A 24210-nucleotide genomic window follows, 5' to 3' on the forward strand; every position below is an offset into this window, starting at 1 on the left:
GTAAAAGAAAAACTTCAGGCTGTTGTGTATCATTTCTTTGATTTCAGTAACACTGGACTTACACATACATATTACTACAGAGCCAAGGAATGGCAAAAGCCAGTATGACAAATCTCAACACTTCACGTGCTTTTACTCAATGTTTTCAGCTCCTGAGTTGCCATGTGGAAAGTGAAAATGATTGCTGACCTACATCTATCCTACAGCTTACTATTCAAATACAGGTATGAATAGGCAATGGAAACTTGGCCCCCTTGTTTTCAGATAGTCAAACCAGGACACAACATTTTCTTACGAGCACTGTCATCACATTGACACTGACCACATAATGAACAGCTGTCTAAACAAGAGCTTTGCATCACTGATAATACAACCTGCAGATCTGCAATAATTACAAAAAATCCGCGTATCCAAAAATCTCATGTCATCTGGTAAGAAAACACTGACATCCTCTCACTACAGTTCAGTGCCTTACTTCACAGATTCTATTTCCAGCTCCATTTTCACGTTTTCTCCACCATACGAACCTCCAAATCTGTATTCCATTGTTCCATCAGAGACTACTGAATGCCTATGAAGAACATCATGGAGCAAAACTAACATTCCCCGTTACATGCTTAATGTGCCACCTCCCAACCTATACAGCTTCTCCAGAATATTTCCCTCCCCACCTCCTTCCTTCTTGGTGCTTTATCCATTCCTTAATATTTTCAAATTGGAAATGAAAATTCAAAATTAATCACAGGCCCCACTAATTTGTAGCATCATCCTTCAAGGTTAAAGACAAAATTTTAAGCACCATAAAAGGACAGAAATCAGACCTTGGTACAAAGTAAGGACAGAGCAGTATATGAGGTCCCTTCCAACCTTAACAATCCTTTGATTCTGTAACTTCCAGTTATGATCAATACCTTAACCTCTTGCTTCCTTATGAAGCTATAAGAAACAAAGGAACAGTTACAGTTCCTTACAGTACATTACAGTTAACTTTGAAAGTGCAAGAAACTTTTCTTCTAAGTGGAACCCACAAAGTTCTGGTGCCATAGACCTCTTCTGATTAGTAAGAATTCCTTAAAAAATATGTGGTCAGTAGATCAGTTTTAGCATTAAATACTTAATTTTTTTTCAAGTTTATATAGCTCTTTTTCACTTGAGGCCATGTATAAAAATGAAAAATTATAAGCCTTCAGCATAATCCCTAACCTAGCACCCCAACAAAATGAGCATTCAGAAACTGAATTATGAGCTGTATTAGGAATTACCACTGCCAGAGTCCTGGAAATATTTTTTCCTCATTCCAAGCCTAACTGTTTGACTACAAATTACAATAGATGACTTCCTTAACAGAAAGTAGGAAAGTGCCTCACAGTAGATACAGGACAATTTGTAAATCATTATGGTACTAAAACCACCCAGTTAATAAATGAAGTCTTGCTGATCAACAGGAAGTTATGATCTGTCACCTGTTGGGGTTTGTTTGGTCTGTTGGTGGTTTTGGGGGGCATTTTGTTTTTTTGTTTAGTTTTCATCTTTTGTTATTGAAGCCAATTGTATGGATAGTTTAAAAGCTCATGGAAATTTTCAGCAGACTTATCTAACGGGAAGGAGAAAACCGTATGTTTTATGGCTTTCCAATACAAAGTTTTAACATGCTTCATTTCTTGAATCACTTCACACTATCTCTTGGTTATTTCTCCACTATCATCATTGATCTTATCTTCCATTCTTAAACTAAACTGGGATTCTCAGTCTCATCTAATTCAATAAAATCTTCATAACAGATAACATCACGCTCGTTAGCATGCTCCCACAAGAAACTGTATCTCTGAATAAAAAAAAAGTCAGCTGTATGCCAGGAAGTGTAAAACTTCATTTGTACCCTCTGTTACTATTTAACCAGCTATTTCTATACTGACTGTTCTAAGAAATATCTCAGAACAGTTATTTTTACAGCTTGATACAGATTTGATTAAACTAAAATAAAGGTATTGTTGAACAAGTTGATTAGTTGTATCATTTAGTTTTTACAATCCAGTTGAGGTTTGATTATCTTTTGCAGTGGGTGCTACAGAAACAAAGAACTCAGGGCAAACCATACTTGCTTCTCTTTCACTCCAAACCATTAGAAATTTCTGCCAAATCTGTATTTCACAACGGTTTACTATTGCTCCCATTTTATTTCTCCCTCTCTTGTGTGGCTGTTTCTTCCTACGTCCATAAGAACCAAGTATAGAAACTGGTATATTTTTAACTGCTGTAAAACAGAGCATCCCAACTGCAAACAAGAAACAGAGAGCAAAAACCTTAAGCCTATTGTGAACACTGCTATTGAAATTCTAGCTTATAATTTTAAAGCCTGTGTGAGCAGTTTTTAAATAATAATAATGTAGTGTTCCAACATACAGGCAAAACTGATTTCTAGATCATTATCACTTCCTATATCACATAAAGAACTTTCCAAGCTGTTACCCTCCCACCTCATACTTCTCAAACAAAGCACAATGCTTCAAGTGGTGTTAGAAGCATTGGTAAATTCAGTCTCTAGGAGATGCTAAAAACAAACAGCTCTCCAAGAAAAACAGTAGGATTTTTCACTCTCAGGCTCATAAACAAGACAGAAAATTCATTTTAGAAAAACACTTGTTCTTCTAAAATATTCCATCTTCACAAATATACTCCTAAGTTTCAACCAATATCATTACTACAGGAGTTAAATGTAATAATAAATACGAACCAAAGAAATTGTTAATGCCAAAATGAAAAGCTAAATAAAACAGCTGTCTTACCTTGCCTGCATCCAGCCTTTAGGCCAAAGTGGTTTCACTTCTGTTTCCATAAAAGTTTTGAGGTAATCTTCAGCAGACTGACTTCTATTTGGCTCTAGCTCATAACATCCTAGCTTGATCTTGACAAGATTACACAACAGAGACCTGCAAAAAGAAACAAAATAAATACACTGAAAGACACAGTCCTTTCAAAAGCTCAGCAGAAAAAGGCTAAGAAATTGAAGCTGCTGTCCATTGATAGTTTCAGGAAGTGCTCAGCTCCAACTGTGTTTTTTGGGATTTTCTACTGCACAAGTATTGCCACTAAAAACTGGTACGGTCTACCATTGTCATTTCTCCATATCCAACAGACTCTACTGCTCTTATTTTCATTCTACTATAATTTTATAATTTGCTTTATATTTTCTTTCTGGTTTTCTTATAGCTGGAACAGCTCTTACTTTGCTCACAGTGACCTCTCATATGTCTGAAAGGAAGTAAAATCCATTCTACACTGAGTACTTCAACAGAGGATTCTTTCTTACAGGGATTTTGTCTTTTATTCTTAAAAATATAAAAGTGCACACAGTAAAATAACATCAGTCTTTCAGAGCCTCTTCAACAAAAAAAGCAACAGATTTAAATATCTCTCCTCTCCAGGTCAGTCCAAGCTACATTGCTCGTACATATTTAATTTCTTCCCTGTTGTCTTCACATACTAAAAAAAAAGTCGAGAAAAGTCGACCAGCCCCTTTTAGTTATATAAATATATATACACACACACCTGTACTAAAATGATCTTAGCTCTTGCACAAAAAATTACTAATTTAGAAAGATCTGTTTGCTTCAAAGTCTAGATTATTTAAAAAATAGTTATCTCAGTTTTTAGAAAAAATCTCTTCTAGGAAACTAAACTCTAGTAACTGATCACTTCAGATAAGAATGTGTGCTGCTCTTGAGAAATAACACAGAATTTGTGTTCAGAGGGAACAGAAGGGGTTAAGATTAATGTATCATTCTAGTTGTTGTTGGACTGGGAGGCATGCAAAATCAATACCCCAAATCTCGATGGCCCGTCCTCCTGTGGCAGAAATCTTTAGTGCTTATTTGGTATTTTGTAACTTATTCCTAGAAAGGTGTGAAGCAGTTATAACACTGCTTATGCACCTGTTCTTTGCCTAAAGAAGCTCAAAGTCCTGGAATCAGAAAATTCTCATGTATTTGGACAAAGCAGAAAAACGAATAGTGAAGGTTGGACACAGGATGATTTTCCTTTCAAGTTAAAGAAGAAGGTTTTACCATTACAGAATTCCAGTTTGCCTATTTAACAGCAACACTCTCCAAAACTTCTCTAAGGTGTAATTGCGGGAAAAATTACTTATTCAATCATGTAATAATATCCCATTGGACACCCCTTTATAAAGTCAGTGAAAAGTCTTGGTGGAAAAGGTAGTTTTGTCTTACCTCACTGTGTCATCCCAGTGAAACTTCTTTCTGGGTCCAACAACTCTCTTTCCAGGTTTCTCATCATCATCTTCCTCTGATCCATTTTTCTCTCGTTCATCTTCTGCTTGCAACCTACAGTTGGAACAATTCTTTTCTTTAGAGCTATACTACACAGACAAAATATTTCATTGAAAAAGGAGTCTCATTCTAGGTGTTAGGGGGAAAAATAACCCACAGAGGACCTATTTTCAGATTTTTCCTATACTTCCTTATAGGATAAACAGTTTAATCTCCCTCTCCCCACTGCTTTATGATTCTCAGACAAGTGAAAAGGACACACTCTAAAGATGCTTTCACTGATGCCCCTATAAGCTTCAAGGAGTGCCTGTACTGGGAAGTGGCAGGATGCTTGTCAAACTATTAATATCTCTCAAAGTCTAAAAATAGTTAACTACGATCAAAACAATTACAATGAACATGGACAAAATATATCAGTAACCTCAACACACCATCCTCCTCCATTAATCCACTGTTTTAGGAATCAACCAGTAATCCTCCAGGATTATTTTTTCTATCAAGACCTATCTCAGTCAATGGAATTTCTCTCTGGTGTCAGACAATAACACACTTAATAAAGTATTCTGTACAATTCAAAAAAGACACCCTTAAACTGGAGCTGGATGATTTTCTGAGCTTAGGAGGTAAACGACATGGATACAAACTTCCAGCTGGGTTCTAAACAGGCATGCACAGCCTCTAGAATAACCTACTTGGCATTCTTGGCTTGATTGCGGGCCTGACAGTCCTCTTGATATTTGCACAACTGTTCAGGCATGACGTTACTGACGGCCAGTTTCAGCTTCTGCAATGGTTCTCTCAAGCGGTCATCCTGTGAAAAGAAGAGCACCAAAATAATCCTACTGGATGTAAAATAAAGATAGCTTCACGAAAATTTCTGGATCACTCCCATGGTAACATTCCCAGTACTATTTATGGACTGCAACAGGCATATTCTACATGGCCCTTGAATCATGTTAGGTGCAACAGCATTATATAAATGCACATATGTCTCACGTAAGTCTTGAGACCAGAAACAACAGAAGATAGTCACAAATAAATGTGTCATGGATATTCCAAAACATTATAGTGTGACCTCTTTAAATAATGCTTTTAAACTAAAATAGGGAAGGGGAAAAAAAAAACTTAACAGGGAAATAGTGAGATAAACTGACCAATCAATATCTCAGCATCTGCAAATAAATATCCTATTAATCAGGTTTCCAAAAACTGTGGTATAAAAACATCCTAGGTAATGAACAAAATATGAATAAGTATTAGATTGCTATTGCCAAGTATTAGATTGCTATTACATGCAATTTATGTACCTGAAAGGTAAGGATTATGTATTTAGAATTGTCTCCAAATTTTAAGAACTTCAAACATTAAGATAATATACTATACACATCGCTGCATGTTTTAAATTCACTTTCTGCATCTTCTGACTTTACATTATTAATTTTAATTGCTTATTGAAAAGGGCTAGAATATTCTTTTATGCTTATCTGCTTAGAAATCTTGAATCTGTTTGTCTCACTAGCAAGTATCAAGATCTCTGCATTCATCTTCAGATCCTCTGCAAGATTTAGTCCTGGATTTTAACTAAAGAATCTGGTCAGGGTACTCCAGATCACAGATACCTCTTCTATTCAACAGGAAAACAATCTTCGAAAGAAGAGTAACTGGAAATAGCATACAAAGTATTTGTAAGACCTAGTCACAAAGGGAAATTTGAACAAGTAATACAGGCTGAGTCATCTATTATCCATCTACCCTTCCTTTTTTCTTGACACAAAAATGAATAAAAAAGTATGGTTTTTTTAGCCTATCATAACCATTATTACTGTGGCTTTCTAAATCTGGTGCTTAAGTATGTACCCTGTGACTACGGTAATACTCAGTGATGACAGCAGAAACACTCCTTCATAGCCTATACCCAGCTTTCAAGATGAAAGCACTTCATTCTCAAATAAAGACTCTGAAATACTTAAAATAATTGTTCCTAATGTAGTGACAATATCGAGTATATAGAAAGAAGCTTTTAAACTTATCAACTGATCCAAAATACTTTGCTTGATTTGAGGCTCTGTGGCTACTGCTCTACTCTGCTGCATTTAGTCCTCCTCACTATCACATAATTGACTCCTGCTGGTGCTCCTCTCCCCATCATTACCTGGACATTGAGGTGTAACTTCTTCAGGCGCTTTATCAGCGTGTCCTTATTGCACGGCACAAAAGCCTCCAGGTGTGAGTACACTCCATTGCGGATGGCAGGATTCACCTCCTGTAACTGCAGCTCAATACTGACAAACAAACAGGAGACGCTCAGTCAGAGACACACTCCAAGGCAAAGATGACATCTGAACAAAAACCTAAGGAAGCTTTGGAAGCGTAGCGTATTCTAACTAGGCATACTAAAAATAGCAGCTTGGGACACTTCCAGATAAGCTTTTTTATAAAAGGAAGCAGTTCTAATCAATGGCAAGAAACCAGTTGTGTACTTGTCCAGCAACCTTGAACACTCATTCAAATTTAGTTTACATCCACCACTGTGAATCAAAATTGATACAATTTGACTGTTATAGTCTTCTACAGTTTACTTTTGCTTCTTAGAATATGAACACAGATCTTTCTATATTAAACCCTTAATTGACGATTACAGAGAAAAAAAATCTGGCATTCACCCCCATGAAACCTGAAGGTGTTTTGAGTTACAAAAGTGGGAGACAGGAGTAAATAATGGTAATTCTGTTGAATTTTACACATGCAGTCAAGGACCAGGGCACTACAAAACATTTTACACTGGATAAAGACAGACAAGCATGACAGGAATTGTATGCATATATAAATCTCTTTAGCTAATAACTAGCTTAGACTGATCTACCTTCATTGACTTTTAAGGGCTTTGTTGGAACAACCTCAATAATACTTCCTCTTCTGTACTTTTCCTTTCACCCCCTTTCCAAAAAGGGAAGGTTCTACAGATAAGCACTTACTCCAGAAGAATATTATTCATGTCTTGTGTGAAAAACTTCTTCCTGCCTTCTTCATCAAACATCTTGGCAGCCTAAAAATACAATTAAAAAAAAAGCATCCAGGTTCATAGAGTATTTTGAACCAACATTCTTCGTAACTTTACTTTTACAGCCATAACATATTCTTATTTTCCAGATAACTTTACTTGGAAAAGAATAAAGAAAACCATGCTATTCTTAGCTGTTTAGAAAAACTGAGGATTGTTATTGTTATACTCAAATATACACACCTTGTTCTAGGGCAGACAATCATTCTGTTTAGGATCTGCCTGGATCATTGGTGTTAACACATTTATCTTTTGAATAATCATTAAGAAAAAGGTAGATGCTTTATCACCTCACCATCCCCAACATTCTACTACCTCTGTTTTAAAAAGAGAAGCATTGTTTGACAGGTCATGAAGGCAAGAGCATTAACTAACACATTTCTACTCCATCTTTTTCTACCTGTTATGCGCCTCATCTAGTTAGATATTCCCAGCTTTCTTAGAGCTCTCTCAAACCTTCACTGCAATTCGTACAACGGGACTATGTATGCTAGAGGAATACCTCATCCCTCTTGTCTGCTGCTGTCCACTATTCTTGCCATCTTTAGATTGTATCTCTAGTTTTTTTGTGTGGTCTCTTCCTGAGTCTGGCTGGGGAGGAAGACAGCCTTATTTATATATACGTATTTGCTTTTATCATTAGTTTTTATTGACCTCACAGGACTTCCCATGCAGAATCCTTTTTTTCGTTCTTATCACCTAGATACTTTTTTTCTCCCACGAGGAATGACAGCTTATAGGACAAAGCCAATTCCCTGTTCTACAAAAATCAGTAAGAACCTTTCTCTAGTGAACATCTACTCTGCAGAATTTTAGAAGTCAAAAAAAGAGCCCCACTTTGAAAGGCCTCTTGTCATCTTACATGTTGGCATTGGGACCAGCCAGCAATATCTAGAGAAGCTAGAAAATTATATGCATGCAGAAAAGTAGGCAAGTGTGGTATCACTACAGTGACTGACAAACATTAGAGGCAGCCAACATGCTATGAGGCTGAAAATTCAAATAATTAAGAATCTTTAATTACGTCTTAAAAAAACCCATAGAATAATGACTTGCAACAACATAGCTAAAACTACAAGTGCAAGTGATTAAGTTTTTTACTATTAAATACTTACTTTTCTTGCTCTTTGTAACTGACCCATTTAAATTTCAAAGAAAAATATTTTCTAAAAATTGTGAACTCTACAATGCACAGGAAAACAGTGTCACACTCTGCCAAAGCTGTAAGGTAGCCCATTGTCTGAATGCTTTATCACTTCAGTCATGAACACTGATAGTGGAGTTTAAGTTTCTGCAAGGACTGTATTCCATTCATTGTTTTCTACCATAAATTCAGTGTTTAAAAATACTGAAGCATTTGTCCTGCTAAAAAAATTAGAAAGGTTATAGATACTTGCAAGTGATAGGGTACCAAAAAGACAAGTTAGAAAGTCTTAAATACAGTGCCTTTATGTCTAATTAACACAAGGATTAGAATCATCTGGTTTATATAAAGCAGAAGTAAAAAGCCTTAACATTTTGGTCCTAGGTAGACCTTGAAAGGCAATTCCAGCATTATACTATTATTCTGGACAGCATAGCTGGCTTTTATAGAGAGCGACACTGGCAGATTCAAAAACTTCATCACTATTACTAACTATGGTTGGGTTTTATTTCCAGAGTGATTATCTTGACAGTGACCTTCAAAATAGAAAAAGCCCCTTATTTAAACTTTCCTGCTTGTGTACAATATTGCCTTCTGTCATGGTAGTTCAGAATAACCCACTCAGGGAACTAAAACACATTAATCTACCAAAGGAAGTCAGGAAGTTTTTTGCATTTAGTCAGTGGCTTTCTAATCTTATTGTTTGGGTTTTTTTTTACCTTGATATATTATACTTTATCCATGGAACACAGGCTTCTTCCTACAGTTGTATAAACTTTTCTTTGTGCTAAAGAGCTCTAAAGCTGCAAGTATGTGGTAAATATTTGACAAGACTCATTTCTTTTTAGTGCTTTTTAGAAGACATCTCATTGCAATTTACAGGAGGTATGGAAGTTGCAATGTTTAAGTCAACATACAGTCTAGTTGTTCCCCAAGTATAAACTCAAACTTGCTCTGCTCAGCCAGGAAGCTTTCAGAAAACACTGTCAAAAATGGATGACAGAAGAGTTCCCAGTTGGTCTAGTGGAAGGTGTCCCTACCCAGAGCAGGGGAATTGGAGTTGATCTTAAAGGGCCCTTCCAACCCATTTTACAATTCTATGAGTAGCTATGTTTTCCAAGAGCCACTGAATCTAAGATGCCTCCCAACTGGTTTGGGATTGTTATACAAAGAAGCAACATGAATTAACTTGGAGTAGGTCACTAACACTTCCTGACTTCTGGCCTAATCTGATTCTCCACTTCTGCTAAAAGCTTATTGTTGATTCACAGCAAAATTAACCTGCATACTGAAGGAGAGATAGAAGCTCCTTCACTTTAGTAAATATTAATTCCTTGGCTGTATTTACCTTGGTATGTTTAAAAATAAGTAAGAAAACTAGAAGAAATTTCTATACAGGTAAGAGCAAAGCAAGCTCTGCAATTGTTTAAATTATTTTCTTTTTGTTCAAAAAAGGTAGTAACTTGAAATGCTTTTTCAAAACTTACTATGAGTAAAGAAAAGCTGCATTTTAGTCTAAAGAAGGAAAAACTGCACTTTATTCTAAGTAAGGAAAAGCTTTAATATAATAAACTGAATAAGCAGCAAATTTATTCTCAACTTAGGATAACATCCACAACTGAAACAAGGAGTACGTAATACCTTAACAGCTCTGATCCCTTTCAGTAACCTACTGGGATATTCATAACTTGTTAATTTAACATCTTTCATCCCATTTTTGAGAAGTTCAGATTCCATTCTAACCTTCCAGAAAAAAAAGTGCAGTTTTGTGGTTGGTAGATTTGTTTTTTACAGTTGAGTGGTGGTTTCCAGTTTTGGTGGCTTTTTTCATTTGGTTGGGGTTTTCTCTCTTTTTTTTTTTTTTAACTGGCAAGTTAAAGCCAAAAAACCAATACATGGATTTGAAAGCTGCAGTCATATTTCAGGTTACCTCTTCCAAAGTAAGAAACTACTCCATTTCCAACAAATAATAATTCAAGTAACACTGGTATTTGCATCATGGAGAAAAACCCATAAATAAACGAACATTACAAGTTATTATACACAGAAGATTTAGAAAACCCTGTTTCCACGGTGAAACAAATACTGCTTGAATAATTGACTTGCATCATCTCTGACTGTTTTCATCTGAGTACAAACACAGCCATTAAGATTGCCATTAACATCAAGTCTTCATTTCTAAAGTTTCAGTCAGCAATTCAAGGATGACACTCAAGGTCCTAATTGTTCTTCCTTGTTCTCTCAGATTCTTGAATGCAATCCACTAGCAGTGAATTCATACTTACTGTTCGAAGGTCTCCAATGCGCTTTTCAAGTAGCACAGGCAGACCTTCTGGGAGGGCAGGCACCTGCTTGGGTGTCATGACCTGAGAGGTGTAGGTTGCCTGAGTGACATTTCCATTCTCTCCTGACAACTCAGAGACAGGGCTGCCATCAGAAGTGCCATCAAGCAACTTGTCAAAGTCAATGTCTCCCAGCATCTCCAGGGCACTTTCAGTTTCTTGCAGGAGCTCAGGTTCATTTGTGCTACCAAAAATGGAGAGGACAGGATCATTGATCCTAAGATTCAAGTCAGAGATATCATTTCCTGCACTGAGAGAGGAGGAAGGAATTTTACTAGGGGCAGAGGATGCAACAGTCACTGGAGATTTTGGACTAGGTTCTTTCTTCCTCATGGCTTCCTTCTCCTTTTGAAATTTACGGATCATGGCAGCCAAAGAGAGTGAGTCTTTATACAATTTCTTTTTCTTCTTCTCAGACTTGTGTGAATTTAAGGCCATTACTCTGCAGAGGAAAGAAATCTTTCATCAGCATGTGACTTTTGAGGCCTTAGTAACCTTTAACAACAAAACTCAAAGTTTAGTACGATTAAAAAATTATCAGGGGAAAGAAGCAAGTACTTCCTGCTTCCATCTTCAGACCATTTTATCAATTACCATAAACCTTGGGTGGTCATGTGATTGCACAGTCCCCAACTGATTTGTTACATTTTATACACATTAAGACAGAGTATTTTATTTTGACTTCTCAATTTAATTATGGAGAAGTTGGCACAAGTGTTAAAACTCATGGCAGATTTACGACACTAAAATACTTAAACTTGCCTCTCAAGACTGCTGAATGGCAGCAAGCTGCCTGTCCAGCACATGTTAAAAAAATTCTTTTCATTGCTAAGAATTTTTAAATGCATGCTCAAAATCTATGTTCTACTTAAACTGAGCATTTTCCACCGATTTGTCACCTTGATAAAAATGAGGTCAATAAATTTTCAATATTCAATGTGAATATTCACAGTAAGACAGCTTCCATCCACTAAACAATGGTTTTCTAGAAGCCAATTAAACTCCACCACCTTAATGCTAGCCTCAGAACTCAGGAAAGCAGAAAGTGAGTAAGAAATACGTACATTAATAACTAAACTGTATTTCCAGCTTTACAGATGAGAAACAAAGAGATAGGAAGAAAATTATTTTTCATTAGAAGACATAATTCCTAGTGCTAGCTTACATGTTGGATAGGACAACAATGCTTTATGCTATTCAAAAGACTCAGAATTTATTTTGTGATTTGCCTTTCCTTATTATTCCTTGTTCAAAGCTTCAGGGGAAAAAAATTCAGCCCATAGGACTGAGTTATACAAAAACCCCACATAGATTCTGAAACAAAATCTGTAAGCTATTAATTACAGTTTAAAAGTACAATATTCAAAAGAGCTGTAATAATCTTGCTATGGCACATAATCTTGAAACCAAACTTCAAATATAATTCAAGGGTTCCTATAAAGAAAAAGAAATCTACCCCAACTGCTTAGGAACTTTCACTTTCCGAGGCTTCGTCTCCTTTTCTGTCCCGTCATCTTTTCGCTTGCGTTTCTTCATTCCACGATCTTCACTTTCTTTTAACTTTGCTATCTAGAAAAAAGATCAAATAAAGGGCAATGATTCTTCTACCCTAAAGGACTTCTACAGCAAGAAACATTCAGTTTTCTTTACACTTTCCAATTCAGAGCCAGGAAAAACACCTCAATGTGTGCAAAGGCAAATGGTACGATGGATTCCTAGCAGCAATTGCAGTTCCTAACAAGTGTTAATCATTAATAATTTCTAAACAGTTAAGAAATTTAGAGTTTTCAGTAAGAGAAATACTCTAAGGTAAATGCAGACTGCTGCTCAGCCAATATGGCCAATGGCTACCTTGGAAGATGGAATTCTCCCACCTTCTGCTACCACAGTTTCACTGCCGACTATGAAGTTGCACAGTATGGAACATCTTTGCTGGTCAATACAGACCACCTGCCTCCCCCCTCCCTTGCTGATCCCTAGATTACCTGAGGGTGCAGGGCAGGGAAGAAGAAAGCCTTCAGACTCTATAAGCATTAGCAGGCAACAGGCAAAATTCTAGTGTAGTTATCAACACCATTTTAGTCACAAATCAAAACCATGGCATCATACAAGCTGCTAGAAAGAAAGTTAACTGCATCCTAATCAGAGTCAATACAAGAACCTTAAAATTAAGAGTTACAGAGCAAGAAAGGACACTAGGAAGCACTAAGTTCTCAGAAATGGCATGCAACTTGTGAATGTCTTGTTGCAATTATGTTTGCATTGACTAACTCATTGAAGTTCATATAACAGCATGCTGTTTGGAAAGATCGTATATATAATTTTAAATATAGATATTCTTATTAACTTAGTTTATTTTAACAGGTATTCTGGTTTAAGTGCTATTCTCAATATTGGAAACCATTTCAAATCATGCAAACTTTGTGCAAAAATCATTAGGAGTGGTATTGATGAATTTAAGGTTTCAGCTATAATAAAATTCTTTTAAAATTACAGAATCATATATCAATTCAAGACGGGTGAACAAAACTTGTTAGGCTGCCTAAACAGATGCTTAGTCTTACAAGACTGGACAGTCTGTGAACATCCTGAGTTAGTTACTGAATGCTAGTACATGAGCCACAAAACAAAAAATGCAATAAAACAGTACCATGCATCCTTCTGCTTTTGGACTCTTCTTCTGAGCCATTCTAAGTGTATCAAATATTTCCAATGTCCACCAAATATTTCCAATGTCTGTATAAAAGCCTTAATTAAAATCACTCACTTTAGGTGGTCTATGTTTTTTGTCTTCTGCAAAGTCTTCATCCTCTGATTCAGACGCCTGGCGAAACTGCAGTGTACCAGTGTTGATATAAAATCCTCCATATTTGGTTGTCAGGGATGCAGGAACCAATTCATCATACTATGCAGGAAAAGGAAGATGAACTGATCAGCATTTCTTAATAAACTAACCATGTAGTTCATTCACCAGTCCCCATGCATAAAAATATATATACACCAATTCACAGCACAGCTTGCTAGAATAGAAATGGGATAGCAGTTCTATAGAAAAATTTACTAGTGAGGCAGAGAACATTAACATCACAGAGTATCCTTTCAACTTCAAAACAATGTCCTTTTCTTTGTACAAAAAGGCAGGATTACAGCATTAAAACTACTGCTTTCTGAAGATAACTCACCACAGGGCCCTGCTTAAAACTCTACTTATTTTAAAAATTTCTCTAAAATTTTCTTTTATTAAAAATGCTATCCCAGACATGACAAACTTAACCACAGTACCTGTTACCTTACTTACAATTTTAGGCATTTAATACAACATGGCCTCAAACAAATACCACAATGCCAGGACTTTTTTTTCATTTGAAGGCAAGCATTCTCACTCTGTTTAGACAATTTCAAAACCACAAAATGTTTCAAACTCTATCAATAATTTATTTTGAAAAGTAGTTAGTATTTATGAAGACACTTCCAAGTTAGAATTATAAAGCTGAATCTCCAAAATATTGAAATCCAAAGACATAGAAAAAGCAGTCAATAATCAGTAGAGCAGGTGACAATATAAATTCTATTATTACATGCAACCAACAACATCCATGCCATGTAAAATACACTGAAGAGAAATTTTATCTTATAGGTTTAAGAGCTGAAAAGTCTAGGCTAGCTACCAAAGACTTTTAGACAGGAAGAAAAGTTATCCTAAAAGGTAAAACAGTAAACGTATACTTCAACAAGGAAGCTGGAAAAAGAGCCTGAACTGGAGTCCTACCCAGGGATTTAATCTAAGTAGTTAGAATCTTCCCTGACTTCCCTGACCTTTTATCTTCCTGGAAGAGAGGACTTAACAAGCAGTACAGAAAGACAAAATGGGAAATGTAAAAGTGGTGAAAGCATTTATAAAGTACCCTAAGATGATATGAAAAGCTAGCACAAGAATGTGAGAGAATCTATTAACTGAACAAAATGAAAGTGAAGTGGCTTAATAGTGGACCTGTCATTCATCTTAAAAGACCAGGAGAACCATGCAAAGTAAACTTGAGAGTGGAGGTTGTGTAAGAACTTCAGAGAAAACTCATGCTTTCTCCACAGCACTCAGAACCAACTTCAGTAGGTGCAAGGAAAATCAAAGTAGAGAAAAGAAATTTCTATCCACAGTGGTTAATAGACAGAGCAGACATTTCCCATTTGAGCTGACAGGGTGTGAACTGAATTGGCAAGGCTGGGGCAGTAAAGTACCAAACTGAAGAATACAGTAGTTGCCAAGTTAGAAGGAAAAAGCACACAGCCAAAGCTCAGACTATTATCATACAAAGCAATAGCCAACACAGTAAAGACTGAGATGTGGAGCAGTAGAGGAAGGCCTGGGTAACACACAAGTAGGAATTAAAGACAGTCCACAAATGAGGAATCACAGCAAGTGATCTGAATGATCAACATGCTGCATGGCACAGATCCACTGGAACAAGGCACCAAGAAAGGCAGAATTCATTCAATATACAGAATGAATATATTCCATAACAGGCAAGTAAGATCAGCAAGATGTGGGTGTATAACTAAGCAGTTGAGGTTTCAACAGCTTCTGTTGAGGACTATGAACCTAGTCAGACTTTCAAAGACCTTTCTGACACTCAGTTCCTCTTAACATTTGAATAAAACTACTTTTCTTTACCAAAATCTGTTTTTACCCTGAAAAAGCTATAACTTTTATCTCAATGTTATATTTTAGACATAGGGGCCTGCAGACCACAGTGTAGCTAGCACACCCCCCTTTGAGATAAGATTACTATTTTCCAGTGCCCTAACTGAATAGAAAATGAGTATGCTTGTATAAGGTATTAGCAACAGAGATTAAGCTTCGTTTTGAAGTGCTTCCAGAACTCTCAGTTAAAGGGAACATGGCTCTTGCAATTTCTAAATCTTATGAATTGTTTTCAAGACCTTGGCTTTAAACTTGTTTCTTCTGTGTATGAAATCACACAATTTTATCTTATGAACAAAAATAAGTTTAAAGTCCTTTACAGTGTTCTGATCTTCCTTACACAAATCAAAAAATCCCAGACCTACAAAGAGACAGGGTTTGACTGACTCCTGTGAACACAGGTTTGTCCTACGATTGATTATGGAATCATTCTGCAGATAACAAAATAAGACTGACAGACTGTCTGAGCATTTAAAAGCAGGTTCATATGTAAAATATTTTAAGCTTTTGTCCTTGAGCTACACTAATATGCTTTTAGTGCCCTTAATATAATTAGAAGTTTTGGTATGAAAGATAAGTTTTAAAAAATAAGTTAACCGGTTTCAGCTTCATCACTACACCAAGAACAATGAATTTTTATGGATTATACCAATTTAGTTCTGAAATTCAGACCCACAGCAGTATCTTATAGCAGTATTGTCTACTCTTCCGTCCAGGTATTTTGACTACAATCCTCAGATATTCTACTGTGATCCTTCTCCTCATTCACCTCCCTTCCAGACAACAACCTCCAAAAATATACATGTGAAAAGGTTTTTAAACACTTTTGTACTAAGTTTTTGAAATGAGATTTGGTGCAAATGTCCAAATGTCTTAACAAATGTAGCTTGTTATTATTTGTTGCGAAACAGGTAATACTTAGCTAAAAGATAAGCAGGGATAATCTTTGTACCTTGCTTAGTTTATTTTTGAGGTAGCTCTAACCAGCTTGGGGTGGTAGGAAATGTTTAGTTTTGATCAACAGTAGCCCACTAAATAAAGGCCAAGCTACTGGAATTATGTCAAATACAGTTCCTTCAGTGAAATGGACTAAATATGCACACAGTTCACTACATGGTTCAAGATACTTCAAACATACAGAGTTGACTGATCTCTACACTTCAAGATGCAAAGAAACTGAAATGCACTCTTGGGCTTTGCCATCCTTTAAGGCTAAGTTTTCGAACAAAAACACAAATATCTTTCCAAAACTCCACTATAATAGAACCTACAAGGAAATCTCAAACAAGGTTAAGGGGAGACAATGCATTGCTTTGCTAATCCAAAGAGACATCAAAAAGCAAGCACAAAAAGCTTTCTTGTGATAAAGAAGGTTTCTCTTCCAAAATGTGCAGGCAAGTTGGGTTGGCTTGTTTTTCTTTTAACCCTGGGGAAAAGGACATCCAGCAGAGCACAACAGAAAAAAAGCATAAGAGATTATAAAAGATAATCTTGGCCCAGGGTAGTCTCATAGGAGAATCCTAGTTTAGTAGTCAGGATATCAATCTGTCAGTCTACCAGAGCACCTTGAGAGAAGTATCAATACACATCTATTCTCCTGTTTTATTCCCATCTTGACCAACACCTTTTATACCTTTTCACCAGCCATATTTTACACCTTTCCACCAGTTAGGCTATTAGCTTAAGTGACCTTCATTGCAAAGAGGTTACATTTTTATCACCTTGAAAACATTTCAGCAGAGGTTATAAAATGTATGACCAGTCATGTGACCACTTCTATCTGTACGACTCAATTCTTTCAGAGCTCGAGCTCTGACCTGACCCACAATAAAAATCTAGTTCAGTGTTAAATAATTATGTAATGTATTACTTAATCTCTCCAGGTTTGATGTTACAGAACTACTAGAAGATTCTGCAGAAAAAGAGTTGTACTTCCCTTTTCCCCTCATTTAACATGAAGAGCAAACTTTCCACATCATGATGCTTAAAACAAATGCTCTTATCAAAGACCTGTTATTTTGGCATGTTATAAACCTCCCTTTGTATTACATTAGTAATCATATTGTATTGTTCATTGTACTGCTTAAACAAATTCATGTACTCAGAGTAGCTGATCCTAGGCTATGATCTACCCTCTAGTAGCTCAGATTACTTTGAAAAGTGATTTTATGCTCTTTAAAAAAAATTAAATCTAACAAAATACTGAATGTTGCTACACCTACTATTATTTCCTTCTCCTACAAATTTAAAGAGTGGTACTGCACAGGCCAGATACAAGTTTTCAAGAACCTATGCAGGTGCTGAATTTTCAGTTTATTCTTATTATTTCCTAAAGAAGGGTATGCCTTTTTGCAGAAGGAGCACAAAAATATTACTATTGCTCTAACAAACAGCAGATGTGTTCTGCAAATTCAACTACCTTTGTTCCCCTAGCCATTTTGGTTCCCCTATCTGCTTAGTTCTTGCACCTGTATCTATTTGATACTCAACTTTATACCTTTATGTATTTTGGGGTGAAGAGGACAAAAAGCAAAGAATCTCTGAATTGAAACATACCCTTGTACTCACTCAAATGCACAGGACATGTCAGGGGCCAACGGGCAGACACCCCCTGAAGACATGCAGGAAGCACGTGTGACACATTAGTAAAGGTGACACCGTGCACTCGGCTAAGTGAGCACTACTCCCCAAACACACAACTTCAAAGCCTGGGCAAAGTGACAATGAACAAGGAAGACAGTAATTATATAAACATAACAACTCAGAGCCAGTGAAACAGTGGGAAAGTGAACCTCAGAAGCTTTAATGCACCCTCAGGTATTCAGTGTGGATGAGGTTTGTGACTGAAGTCTACAAAGGCAGCCTCTTCCAGATGAAAAATGCCAGTGTGTTCAATTTCTCTCAATACACCATGAAAATATGTTTAATAATGGATCCTATGGAGTGTTTTTCTGTAAATGTCTCTAACAGTTGCAGGTTGATAGCTTGGTTGTTAGGTTTTTCTAAGAGACAGTGATCTTTTTTAAAACAACAACACTCCTTTCCATAGTTAGCATAAAACAAACTCAGAGTAGGAAGAATGAGAGAACAGTATCAAGTTGGCCTGAAACTACCTCTGGCCCAGAATCTCACAAAAATGGTAAAAATTTCCATTAACACACTGAGCTGCCATTCCCTGAAGAGATACTATTCTTGCTGGGAAAAAGTTTCTCAGATATTCAAGAGTCTTGTCCAAGATAATCTCACTGATAACCCATCAGCCTCAGGTTTTAGGGGCAAGCCAGGGTAGGAGGGACAAGGATATTAAATCTATCATACCTTTTTATGTCTGGAGATTACAAGATAAAGACTAATTTATCCTGGAAACATGTTAAAATTGTGTGTCATGACACAGAATTTTTGCAGAGACCAAGCCCTTAAATTATGGAAAGTATTCCAGGGAACCCAGATAGAAAGAGAGCAATGCTTTTAACAATGTGTCCAAAATTACTAAAACCAACAGAGAAGAAAGGTTTTCTTTAAAGATGATCTGAGCTTTTGAGGCAAGATGTAGCTAAAGAAAAGTAAGTTCTTCCTTTTAGCTGAAGTACCTGTTTTGGAGAAACTTTCCATGTAAGAGAAACCATTGTTATGCTGGTTTTCTCTAGTGACCAGCACAGGAATTTTTTTCATCAGTGTTTAGCAGGCTACTATGGAACCATGAATATAACAGACTAGGTCAAATATTTACACAGGGGCCTGGGTATCTGAAGAACTGAATTGCCTGCTTCCCACTGCTCTTGGCATTCACATTTAGCTTCAATTCCTGCCAGTATGGCTACCTGGTATCATTGCTTCAAAAGACATTGCTTACAGATTCGTAGTTCAACAGTTCTTTTTCTACATTCATCTACTTGGAATGGGGGAAGTCTTTGGTTTGGATATTCAAACCTTGTTACCTTCAAGTAAGAGAAAACAGCATACATTTTCATTAACACCATGTATTACTTTAAATTCCCTCTTCTGTAATGCATAGCAGAAAGCTCAGAGCAGTGTTCCCTTGCAGTCTCTACCTATATAACGCTTACATTGCCAGGAAGGTATTTAACCAACCAAATAATCAGGTCCTCACAAGAGCAAGTAAACATCCTGATCCTGCTGGACATGCATGTGCGTGCAGGAAAAATAGAGTGGGTGAAAAATTCTACAGGAATTGCACTCCATAAAGAATGTATTTCTGGGCAGCTCACACTACAGCAAAACCTATTTTCAACATCAAAGCAGTGGGAACACTGAGGAGAGGCAGCTTTCTTTACAGGTAATGGACATTTTGTATAGGTCCATTAAGATAAGCAAAGACTAGGACTTGCCATCAGGCTAACCCCTATAGAGCAGTTAGAAACAATATTAAGCTGGTTTTGATTTACTTTTTTTACTGGAATTATCACAATCCACTGACTACAGTCAAAATGCTCAACCCAAGAATAGCTGCTCACATAGATTTCCCGCTTGTCTGCAAATGCATTTACCTCAAAACCTGCTTTTAAAAGGAAAGTATCTCTAAAGCAATGGAATAAATCTGTTTCAGTGCCAAAGAGCTCAGTACTTCTTTCACAACTGTGACAAGAAAAAGGACTAACATTCTGAGGAAGCTTTCAATTTTTACTTTTTTTTTTTCTCTGAGATAGAGACAAGCTAATCCTGGACCAATTAAAGAGGCACCCATATTCACTTTTCAAGTGTTTGTGCCCAGGATACTATAGCTTTTTATGTGTAAGAAAGTGTGTCTTCTAAGAAGTCCAGGGCCTGGCTCTGACACATCTCAGGGTACACGGCAATCTCAAAGCTGGAGACACAGAGGATGAGCAAGCCAGACATGTAAATTTTCTTTCTGAACATTTCTCTTTTATCCAAGACAGAATGATGGAATTAGAGGTTTTGCTGAACTTCAACTCTTATGTTACAGGAACCTTAAGCTCTGCAACAGCAACATGGACTGCAGTTGGCACAATATTTTTTTTTCTTCTTTTCTATAAATAAATGGGGATAAAAGCAAAACAAAGATGGTCTCTCATTAGCCTGTAATGCAGACACGAGGCATAACAATTTGACGAGCAACCTTTAGAGAACACACCATTTCTCCTCAAAAGCTTCCACAGCTAGCACATGATGCAACCATCTGATCCTCTAACAACTGCCTTTTGTACATTTTGCAAGGACTCTGGCAAGAGACATAAGTAAATGCTCCTGCAAATCCACCACATCTGCTGCTGGTCGCACCACCAGTGCCTGGAAGGAGACACATTATGCTAAATATTAATACACAAGACTCGTACTTTGACAGAGGCCTGTGCTATGAGTACTGCCAGTGCTCCAAATCTGCTATCAGTTCTGTGATAGGTTACAGTAAATCCAGGAAAACCTAGCTAGAACTTGGGTTGGGCATCATAAAATCTTAAAAGCAAAGATGATGAACTTAACAGTGATAAATCAGATAAACCTACGGGCTCAAGTGGTTTCTCAGCAGAAACTAGCAGGTCTGTTCCTACCAAGCTGGAGACCAGAATGTGACTTTTGGAAAAGACATATGAAGGCTTAGACCCCAATACTGTTCTAGCAGCACAATCAGAATTTATGGGATAATGATAGAACAGTTTAATATTGGCAGGTTCAAGTTTCTAGACAAAGCAAAATGACAAACTAACATATCTTACAATAAGCACCTTACAACAAACTCTTCACACAACTTCAGACCTACTTCAAAAATTACCAATGCACACAGATAAGCTCAGTCTGCTATGCACTGTGGTTGACTGCTCAACTTCTGCTGAAAAAGCTATCAGCTCTGCAGACACTTTCTGTACACCTCACACAGGCCATAGGATCACCCATTGCAACATCTACATGCCAGAAGTTTCACAGCTTGGTTTACAGCTCTTTTCTGCAAAGTTTTACAATTGAAATGAAGGCTTGACATAACATATGCTAAGCAATCCACTTATGTGCTTTTCTTACTCTTTTCTTGCAACTCCTTTTCATAATCTTTCCTCTCCCATTCTGAATTCTCAGAATTCCCCTCACAGCAGATCACTGCTGCTTTGTCCAGTGTCATTCAGCACTGAAGGAAACTTAAAGCTGGCAAGTGACAGCTTTTTTCTTTTTTACTTGACTAAACTGTACACATACTTCTTTCTAACATTTAATAAGGAAGAATTAAAGGAGATATCTGAGCTTTTAGATCATCCACTCTTTTTTCCAAGCTTTTTTCTCATTTTCATAAATCACCTCTAACATATCTTCAAATGCCCTCTTATAAACCTTCTGATATTCCTGATACTGCCTGCACCAAACTAATACCTTTATCTTTTACCTCAAGATGTGTTTTCGTTTCTGAAAAATATTAAAAGTAAGCAGTAATATCCTGCTGTTTAACCTGTTTTGTCTCAAATTTTTCAGGCATATTCAATGTTTAGAATAACCATCCTATTTTCACTGGTTTTTAAGAGGAAAATAGCTTCCTGATCTAATGCAGGAAATCTAATGCTAGTAATCCTCTAATAATCCAGAGAGCTAGTACAAGAAACTAAACAGAGCCAGTGTCGTTTCAGTCAACAGTAAATGAAGGTGAAAATAGTTTAACTTCTAAAGCTGGAAAATGATTTGATCTTAATTCTTTGGTACAGAATATCCTGAATAAGACTACAAATACATTCACTGATCTCCCAAAGTAGTACGCCCTTTGCATTCACATCAGTTATAGACAAGCACAAAGTATTTTCCCTTACCTTTCTTCTGTGTTGAAAAGATAAAACAATATCTCATGATTTCTTGCTGCTGTGATGGGGCTTTACTTACCGCTTCAGAATTATCGATGAAAGGATCCGTCTCATCGTAGCCATAACCTATATCGATTAGATCCTGCAGGCGATCCTTTCGATGCTTGTGGGGCTTTCCACCCTGAAGACAAATCAAGTGTTACATCACTTAGGGAACACAGAAGCAATGTACTAAAGCCTACAAAGCATAAGGCACTGGAGGAATAGTCATTCAAGGAATTAGCAGTTTTGCTTTCTTGAATGCTTCCTTGAAGATGGTCTAGGTGACTAATGAAAACTTCCACACATGGATGCATTCTGGCAAACATGCCTCACTAGAACCATCCCTGAAAGGCAGTCACTAGCTACCTTTTTCTGCAAGACCAAGATCTTCCTCCCATTTCCTATTTAGAGATGTTTCCCTGTCCTATGGTTTTAAAAGTATAGTGATTGGACTGCTAATGATAGAAGGGCTGGGATAATTTAGAAAGCGTTAAGTTTTTCATTATGTTACAGCATAATTACAAGGGAAAATAATGATACCCTAGATTTCATTAAAGTGTTTCCCTACACAAGATGGATTAATTCTCTATAGCACATAAAAAGTTAAAACATAAAATGTTACTTGAGTATTAAAGCCAGAAGTGGTGTTGCAAACTATGGATGGGCTCAGTTACCTCCAGGAGACAGTAAAATTAATTTTTATCTACAAATATTCTTTTCATGCGGAAATTTCATTGTTAAGTCAAGTAAAGACTTACAGTCAGCTAAAATATTCAGGAAATCTAAACTTAAAGTTACACAAAAATCTTCTTAGGATCTAAGGCCTAGATCTCTACCTCACACATATTGTCAAAATCATCAATAAAAGTCTTACACGATAAAATTCTCAAAAAAGCACTGCCCTCATTAAAACGGTAACTTCCATGAATTCAAGACTTGCTCCTGAAACTTCTCTGCCTGCAGCCTACAGCTCTGAGCATTCTTAGAGCAAGTCAGTCTTCCTAAGCTGTGACATCCAAATATCACAGTCCACTTGTTACCATGAGAATGCAGACTGTTTAAAGGTGGTTTCGCTCTTGCTCTTTTATGAGAGGCGTAAGTATCCCAACATCTCCATTTTAACAACATTTTGAGAACATGCAAGTTTGTAACAAAGTAAAGCATGTCCTCTTGCAAGCAAACAGGAATCTCTCACATAATCTTAAATAAACAAATGCAATAGTCTTAGAAGAGAAATCTCAAAAGTGAGTTCTGCTTTTAATTCACATTTCCAAGCTAAGTATTCCTATCAGTCCTATCATCTCCTACAATCACTCATCTGGAATAACATCTCAATGACTGCACATTTCCAAAACATGTGGTACTGAAAAAAAAAAGTTTGCATGAGATGGATGGGAGAAGAAAAAGTAAGTTAGAAAAAGGCAGCACTTAAGAATTCTGACTATACTCCAGTGCAAAACCTTATACAATTCATGATTCTGGTTTAGGTGCCAGCAGGCACTTCAGGGAAGTTTTACTACTGCAGCTTTCCTCCAACCTTTTTGTGCCAGAACATAAGTAGTCACACTACTAGAGCAAATTAAGGTGTCAAGTTCCTGAAGCCGCAAATACCACTCATGCAAGTATTCAAAAAAGCCAAAGATGACTTTAAGATATTTCTTTAAGATATTTACTGCGTCATGTAACTCTGTGTTTAAACAACCTTTGCCCAACAGGACTAGAAGGTAGGTGGCAAATACAATGCCAATACCTGAGTAATCTTGAAGAGCAGAATCTATAAACCAGTAAACCTGGTTTTTAAGGTGGATAAGTTAATAAAAGCTATTAAAAACTACCAGCAGGCACAAGAATATACAGAGCAGGAAGAAATGTTGGTAG

General features: G+C 36.7%; 1 protein-coding gene across 1 annotated transcript in view; it reads right to left on the bottom strand.

Moving 5' to 3' along the window:
• Window positions 1–24210, bottom strand: part of UBN2 (ubinuclein 2) — a 43418-nt gene that overhangs the window by 11205 nt on the left and 8003 nt on the right. The window contains exons 3-11 of the mRNA XM_083860362.1: window positions 22370–22471; window positions 13604–13741; window positions 12293–12405; window positions 10780–11278; window positions 7265–7335; window positions 6442–6571; window positions 4982–5100; window positions 4230–4343; window positions 2787–2930 (exon numbers count right to left, since the gene is read on the bottom strand). Coding sequence (XP_083716488.1) covers window positions 2787–2930; window positions 4230–4343; window positions 4982–5100; window positions 6442–6571; window positions 7265–7335; window positions 10780–11278; window positions 12293–12405; window positions 13604–13741; window positions 22370–22471 — 1430 coding nt within the window. The remainder of the gene's footprint in view (window positions 1–2786; window positions 2931–4229; window positions 4344–4981; window positions 5101–6441; window positions 6572–7264; window positions 7336–10779; window positions 11279–12292; window positions 12406–13603; window positions 13742–22369; window positions 22472–24210) is intronic.

The sequence above is a fragment of the Zosterops lateralis genome, assembly GCF_965231275.1.
Source record: "Zosterops lateralis genome assembly, chromosome: 4".
In the NCBI taxonomy this organism is placed as follows: domain Eukaryota; kingdom Metazoa; phylum Chordata; class Aves; order Passeriformes; family Zosteropidae; genus Zosterops; species Zosterops lateralis.